The sequence below is a fragment of the Hyperolius riggenbachi genome, chromosome 12 (assembly GCF_040937935.1).
Source record: "Hyperolius riggenbachi isolate aHypRig1 chromosome 12, aHypRig1.pri, whole genome shotgun sequence".
Taxonomy (NCBI): domain Eukaryota; kingdom Metazoa; phylum Chordata; class Amphibia; order Anura; family Hyperoliidae; genus Hyperolius; species Hyperolius riggenbachi.
The window spans coordinates 37540136-37548454 of record NC_090657.1 but is presented as its reverse complement, the minus strand read 5'-3'; the positions used below and the strand labels follow the sequence as shown (position 1 = coordinate 37548454).

General features: G+C 48.9%; 1 protein-coding gene across 1 annotated transcript in view; it reads right to left on the bottom strand.

Annotated features, from left to right (window-relative positions):
* The window catches only part of LOC137540922 (piggyBac transposable element-derived protein 4-like), a 1716-nt gene extending 1388 nt beyond the window's left edge, over nucleotides 1-328 (bottom strand). The window contains exon 1 of the mRNA XM_068262102.1: nucleotides 1-328. This exon is cut by the window's left edge and continues 1388 nt beyond it. Within this exon, the coding sequence (XP_068118203.1) occupies nucleotides 1-328 (328 nt within the window).
* Between the last annotated feature and the right edge of the window lie 7991 nt (nucleotides 329-8319).

Sequence of the window (8319 nt, the reverse complement as noted above, 5' to 3'; positions counted from 1 at the left end):
CCACGATTTTGTCAATGACAGCGTCACTGAAGAACAGCTGCAGGTAGGCCAGGGGGCAGTGTTCACAAGCAACCTTCAGGCCAGGTTCCCCAGTAAAAGGGAAACGGGGGGGCGGTGGTGGGGCCCGAGTGGTGTTGACTGGGCACCAAACTCGTGCGTCACTGACCTCCGTGTCGCTGGAGATGGAGTCGCTGTCACTCTCGCTGTCGGACGACAGGTTGCCAGGCGCATCACTGTCACTGGAGTCCTCCAGCGACGGCATATCCGGATCGCTGTCCTCTAACTGCATCAGCGCTTCCGCTGTGAGATGCCTTGAAGATGACGCCATAGCAGGTGACGGGCAGGTGGCAGGAGAAGAGCGTAGTAAAAATCCAGGCAGAGGTCGGTACAGGCGGCAGGCAGAGTAGTCGAAATCCAGGCAGAGGTCGGTACACAGAAATCCAAATTGGGCAGAATCAGCAGGCAAAGAGCGTAGGTCAAAGTTCAGGCAGAGGTCGGTACACGGAAATCCAATATCGGTCAGAATCAGCAGGCAAAGAGCGTAGGTCAAAGTTCAGGCAGAGGTCGGTACACGGAAATCCAATCGGGCAAAATCAGCAGGCAAAGAGAGTAGGTCAAAGTTCAGGCAGAGGTCGGTACACAGAAATCCAAAAAATCCAGCAGATCACAAAGATCAAAGCAGATCACACAGATAAAAAAAATCACAGCTCACAGCAGGGATGCAAGTGGCAACAGTGTATTGGATACACATGTAATTCATACATGTGTATCCAATACAATGCACTTTAGGGCCAATAAAAAATCAGCCTTTTCAAATTTCCCGCCCACCCCCATGACGTCACGCCGCCCGACGTCACGCTGCTTGCTCTGATTGGCCGCCGGGTCCCCAGGAGCATTCTGGGGCGAGAGGGGGACCCGGAGGCCGGAATTCCGTAGAGAGGAAGCGGGGAGAGCCCGCAGAAGAAGAGGGGACAGCCGCTGCTGCTGGGGGAGCCAGGCAGGAGTCCCTGGGGAGCGCCGATCGCGCTAGGGACTCCCGCAGAAGAAGAGGGGAGATGCTGCTGGGGGAGCCAGGCAGGAGTCCCTGGGGAGCGCCGATCGCTCTAGGGACTCCCGCACAGCAGGTATTTGCCGCCTCCGCGAGCTGCCACTACCCCCGATCACATGGCCGCCGGGTCCCCGCTAGATTACAGGGGATCTGGGGATCCCGGCGGCCAAACACACATGCTGCATTGCGGGGGACAGATGCAGGAGTCCCGCTGAGCAGTGCCGATCGGCGCGCGGGACTCCTGCACAGCGCACAAAGCTATTTTTAGCTACCCCGACCTGAGCTCGGGATTACCATTAGTTGCATGTATTTCCTACCCCGAGCTCAGGTCGGGGTTACCGCCAGGAGGGTTAAGAGAATTTGTAATTAAACAAAACCCCACTGGGGATACTTACCTCGGGAGGGGGAAGCCTCTGGATCCCAACGAGGCTCCTCCGTTCAAGTACTGGGACCCTCCCGAGCAGTAGCGAGGTAAATGGCTACCGTGATCCTGCGTAGATGCACTAGTGGCTCCTTGTTCAGGCTAAGGTGAAAATGGCCGAGCCCAATTGATCAGCACTACTGCACAGGCACCAGCGTTTTGCACCTGCGCAGTAGAGCGGATACAATCGGGTTCGGCTATTTACGCCTTACCCAAATAAAGAGCCACTACTGCTTGTCATGCTGGCTTGTCGAGGAGGTTTCAGGGAAGCCAGTGCAGGATCCCCCAGGCTATTGAGGACAGAGAAGCCTCATTGGGACCTTGAGGCTTCCCCCTCCCTTGGTAAGTATCCCCCAGAGGGTTTTTTTTTTTTATTACGGAGTCTCTTTAAGACCTGTAACTCTTTTCAGCTTCTGTACCAACTCCACATGATTTTTAAGCTCCCATGACCATCTTTACTAGTGACAACTAATCATCTAGATCAGTGCTGTCCAACTTTATGGGCATGGAGGGCCATTTTTTTTTTCAGACCCCATGGTGGAGGGCCGAAGGTTCTTGCTAGAGCCGCAGACACCCCACCTCTACTGGCTGCTGTGCCTGGCAATACTGTTTTTGGCTGGATTGTGGATGATGTGTGGGCTGAAAGGCCTTGCGGTGATGCTGTGGTGTGGCTGGATGAGGTAGTGACATGTGCCCCCCCCCCCCCCCCAGCTGAGGTAGTGAAAGGTGTCAATCCCCCCCCAGCTGAGGTAGTGACAGGTGCCCCCACACACCACCACCCCCCCTGTCCAACTGGTGGCCCGCCAGGCCTCCTGCTGCGGCCCGATCTTCTTCCTGAGATGCAGGCATGGCTTGCGCTATGGACGCCATGTCTGCTCCCTCATATAGTGCCCTCTCCTGTGTCCCCCGGCTGGCGCTGCCTCACAGCTCAGACCTCACAGATCGCGGCGACTGAAGCAAGCAGAGTGCACATGGCACCCGCGCGGCTGAACTTCACATGTGGAAGTGACTAATGATGTCACTTCCGCATGTGACGTGCTCCGTGTATGCGGGTACCATGCGCACTCTGTTTGCTTCAGTCGCCGCGATCTGTGAGGTCTGAGCTGTGAGGCAGCGGGGACACAGGAGAGGGCACTATATGAGGGAGCAGACATGGCGCCCATAGCGCAAGCCATGCCTGCATCTCGGAGAAGAGTGGGCCGCAGCAGGAGGCCTGGCGGGCCACCAGTTGGACAGCGCTGATCTAGATAGATAAATCTGAGTGACTGGTTTGTTGCAGTGGCAATAGTAACTTTTTTATTGGTTTAGTTCATTTTTGTGGTTTAAAACTACGGAGGACTCTTATTACTGCACATATAAGTTATTCTATTTCTCAGACAATAGTTATAAATATTTTATCATATTTTTTTTTTTCTTTTTAATTACAGTTCAAAGTGAACCTGAACTCTAGCACAGGACAGAAGGAAAACCGAGAAATGCACCCTGTATGTATTTAGAGTTCAGCCTGTCTAATTCCCCCTCATCTGTGACTAATCACAACTGTAATTTGAACTTAGCTGTATCAGCTGACTGCCACTACAGTGTTGCTCATTTGTAAACACAGGATGTTAACCCTATGTCTGCTTTTATGAAAGAAGGAAGTAGACACCCTGCAGATTTATTGCAGGACTTGTATCAGCAGCTGTAACAAAGAAATGTTTTTTTTTAAGGCTGGTTTCACACCAGGACGTTGCGTTTTAGGGGACGTTAAGTTCGCATAAAGTGCCCCTAACGCAACGCCTGGTGGTGTTGAAGCAGGACGCTACCAAGAGCCGCACTACAAGCAGCTCTTGGTGCGCCTGCTCTGTCGGAGGCACTGCGGAGATCACGTGAGCGGAGCTCTCCACATCACGTGGTCCCGCCATCCAATCAACGGCCGCTCCAAGAAGAACACTGCAAGTGCAGTGAATATTAAGTAGCCATGTGCCTGGCTATGTAGCGGCCTCTCCCCGCCACCTCTCTGCCCCAAAATAAAAAACCCACCCGTACTGAGCATGTGCAATCAGTCTAACGCAAAGTACTGCATGCAGTACGTTATCAGGACGTGCTGCGTTACAATGTAACGCAACGTGGGCACTGTGAACAGCCCATTGATCATTGCTGTGCAGTGGGGTGTGTTACAGGCTGCACTAACGTGCGCCTGTAACGTCCCACTGTGAAACCAGCCTAAAGGCTATAATGCTGTTGTGTATCTTTTAGAGCAGAGAGGAAGTTCTGAGTTCAGGTCTGCTTTAAAGGAATACTTAAGTCATTTAAAAAAAAATGACTTTTACTCACCTGTGGCTCCCCTCACCCTCCTGCAGCTGAACGTTGCCCTCGCCGTGTCCCTCCGATGCGGCTGGTCTCGCCGGCGGCCACTTCCGGTTTGGCCGTCACCGGCCGACAGGCTGTGAACGCGGCAGATTATCCGCGTACCCGGACGCAATAGCGCCTTCTACAATGCTATTGCGTTCGGGGACGCGGATAATCAGCCGCGTTCACAGCCTGTCGGCCGGTGACGGCCAAACCGGAAGTGGCCGCCGGCGAGACCAGCCGCATCGGAGGGACACGGCGAGGGCAACGTTCAGCTGCAGGAGGGTGAGGGGAGCCACAGGTGAGTAAAAGTCATTTTTTTTTAAATGACTTAAGTATTCCTTTAAATGTATTAGGAGTATGTGTATTTTTTTATTACTCCCACTAAAGGTACCCAAACATTTTTTTGACTTAGACTCCACAGCCCTGGTGCAGTCTAAGTGTCACATGATCGGTCAGTGTAAACACACCATTTCAGAAGGGTCCCAGAGGCTTCATCATTGTGCTGGAGGCATCATACCATGAAGACCAAAGAGCTCTCCAAACAAGTTGAGGACAAAGTTGTTGGGAAGTTCAAGTCAGGGTTGGGTTGCAAAAAATATCCAAAGCGTTTGATTACCCCCATAGCACCATAAAATAATCTTCAAATGAAAAGCACATGGTACCACAACATCCCTGCCAAGAGAGGGCCACCCACCAAAACTCAAGACTAGGCAAGAAGGGCATGAATCGGGCAGCACAGACAACAAAGGTAATCCTGCAGGGCTCCACACCAGAGACTGGAGTTTCTACCTACAGGACCAAAATAAGCCATACACTCCATAAATCTGGGATTTATGGAACAGTAGCCAGAAAAAAAGACTTGGCATTAAAAATAAGAAGGCACATTTTGAGTTTGCCAAAAGGCATGTGGGCAACTCCCCAAATGTACGGAAGAAGGTGCTCTGGTCAAATGAGACTAAAACTGAACTTTTTGGCCACCAAGGAAAATGCTATGTGTGGCGCAAATACAACACCGCAAGCTCATTGCCAAAGTGAAACAGTGGTGGCAGCATCATGCTGTGGGGATGTATGTCAGCAGCAGGGACTGGGAAACTGGTCTAAATTGAGGTAAAGGTGTTTGGTGCTAAATACAGAAATATTCTTGAGCAAAAACCTGTCTGCCAGTGCTTTGAGAATGGGACGGAAGTTTACCCTCCAGTGGGACAATGATTCGACGTATACTTCTAAAGCAGGGGTGGCCATTAGGTAGATTGCGATCTACCGGTAGATCGCGAAGGCCTTCATGGTAGATCCCAACCCCACTATATTTTCCATTCTGTATATACAATTGTGCTCCTAAAATTGTACATAGGTAGATCACTTTGACTTGCTAATTTTTAAAAGTAGCTCACAAGCTGAAAAAGTGTGGGCACCTCTGTTCTAAAGCAATGATCGACTAATGTAAAGGAAAACCTTTAAATTTGTTGGCATGGCCAAGTCCAGACCTCAATCTAACAAAGAATCTGTGGTCAGACTTGAAGATTGCTGTAAATAAGCGCAAACCATCCAACATGATGGAGCTGGAGTCGTTTTGCCTTGAGAAATAGACAAAAATTGCCAATGGCAAACTCATGGAGACTTGTCCGAAGCGACTTGCAGCTGTAAAAAGTACTGACTTTAGGAGGGTGAATAGTTATGCATGCTGAAGATTTCAGTTAGTTATTGTTAGCTTCACAGTGAACCAAATAATAAACCTTCAAAGTTGTGGACATTTTCTGTCAACAAAATGGGACAAACTCTCAATCCATTTTAAAGGGATACTGTAGGGGGGTCGGGGGTAAATGAGTTGAAGTTACTCGGGGCTTCTAATGGTCTCCCGCAGACATCCTGTGCCCACGTAGCCACTCACCGATGCTCCGACCCCGCCTCCGGTTCACTTCTGGAATTTCAGATTTTAAAGTCTGAAACCACTGCGCCTGCGTTGCCGTGTCCTCGCTTCCCCTGATGTCACCGGGAGCGCACGGCGCAGGCACAGACCATGCTGGGCCTGTGCAGTACGCTCCCGGTGACATCAGCGGGAGCGAGGACACGCCAATGCAGGCGCAGTGGTTTTCAGACTTTAAAGTCTGAAATTCCAGAAGTAAACCAGAGGCGGGCCGGAGCATTAGGGAGTGGCTGCGCGGGCACAGGATGTCTGTGAGGGACTATTAGAAGCCCTGGGTAACTTCAACTAATTTTCCCCCGACCCCCCCCCCCCCCCCCCCCCTACAGTGTCCCTTTAATTCCAGGTTGTGATGCAAATAACATGAAACATGCCATGGGGGTTATTACTTTTGCAAGGCCCTGCATATCTGTGGCGGAGTAGCCTAACTTGTGCGGACTAGCCCGCTCGTAAGCACACGAATGGCCACACTGAATTTTGGGAAGGATAAATGTCTGGCAATGTTTAAGGCATACATGCAAAAATGGCGCCTGGAAATATGGGCACAGGGTGAAGCAGAAAAAAGGTGCAACCTGCTCCTGCAAAAGTCCCGGCTGCAATATTTACTATTCCCCCTCCAGGCCGCCATGGACTCAGGAAAGCTGTAGTTCGGCTGCCAGCTATTTCTATAGTTACAGTAGTTTGGGCTCTGTCATTTGACGGCACCCCAATTACTGTCTGAGCGCCGCTGTAGCCATAACTCACATTACGGCTTATGATGGTGCACCCAAATTCACCTACGCTGGTTTTCTCGGTCTCTGTGTAGGGCTGGTTCACACGGGTGGCGAATGCAGCATTTTCATCCTCCGACAAAAGCATAAGGTAAATGGTATCTGCCATTACATTCAAATGAATGGAAGTGTTTTTTAAATGATGGGTACAGCCGTTGGCGTGCGTGCAAATGTCGCGATAGATCTTCTTGTCTTGGATGCTACATGTAGCGGCCGGAGTCTGCTGTGTTTGTGGCTCTGTTTCCCTAGCGGCTCAGAATACGACGGAACAATGTCAAACGCTTTTCTGCGCATTATCATCTAATCAAGACGGAAAGTAGAAGCCAGTGGGAAGTAGCATATGATTTTTTTTTTGCAAATAAATTCTTTTCTGCTGCACTGTCCAGATCCAAACTTGCAGCTTCCTAGATTCCTAGAAAACCATTCTGCACCAGGGATGGGCTCATGGGTAATCGTGTGTCCGTAAGGACTCAAATTCGTATTTAAAATGAGCCATAATTGCTGCAGCTGTGCGTCTGAATGATAAGGGGTTATTTACCCACAATTCTCCCGTCCTGTCTGCGCTCCAAATAGCTTGCACGCGTCCTATTGGATGTGTTGCAAGCCTCACTACGCGCACTTCCTCCTTCAAGCCGGAAGTGCGCCGTGGTGAGACTTGCAACGCGTGCAAGCTATTTGGAGCGCAGACAGGACGGCAGAATTGTGGGTAAATAACCCCTTATCATCCAGCCGCACAGCTGCGGCAATTATGGCTCATTTTTTTTTTACAAATAAGAGTCCTTTAACCACTTGAGGACCTAGGGCTTTGTACCCCTTAAGGACCGGCCACTTTTTTTCCATTCAGACCACTACAGCTTTCACGGTTTATTGCTCGCTCATACAACCTACCACCTAAATTAATTTTGGCTCCTTTTCTTGTCACTAATAAAGCTTTCTTTTGGTGCTATTTGATTGCTCCTGCGATTTGTCTTTTTATTATATTCATCAAAAAAGACATGAATTTTGGCAAAAAAATGATTTTTTTAACTTTCTGTGCTGACATTTTTCAAATAAAGTAAAATTTCTGTATACATGCAGCGCGAAAAATGTGGACAAACATGTTTTTGATTTAAAAAAAAACCCATTCAGTGTATATTTATTGGTTTGGGTAAAAGTTATAGCGTTTACAAACTATGGTGCAAAAAGTGAATTTTCCCATTTTCAAGCATCTATGACTTTTCTGACCCCCTGTCATGTTTCATTAGGGGCTAGAATTCCAGGATAGTATAAATACCCCCCAAATGACCCCATTTTGGAAAGAAGACATCCCAAAGTATTCACTGAGAGGCATAGTGAGTTCATAGAAGATATTATTTTTTTGTCACAAGTGAGCGGAAAATGACACTTTGTTAAAAAAAAAAAAAAAAAAAAAAAGGTTTCCATTTCTTCTAACTTGCGACAAAAAAAAAATGAAATCTGCCACGGACTCACCATGCCCCTCTCTGAATACCTTGAAGGGTCTACTTTCCAAAATGGGGTCATTTGTGGGGTGTGTTTACTGTCCTGACATTTTGGGGGGTGCTAAATTGTAAGCACCCCTGTAAAGCCTAAAGGTGCTCATTGGACTTTGGACCCCTTAGCGCAGTTAGGCTGCAAAAAAGTGCCACACATGTGGTATTACCGTACTCAGGAGAAGTAGTATAATGTGTTTTGGGGTGTATTTTTACACATACCCATGCTGGGTGGAAGAAATATCTCTGTAAATGACAATTTGTTAATTTTTTTTACACACAATTGTCCATTTACAGAGATCTTTCTCCTACTCAGCATGGGTATGTGTAAAAAT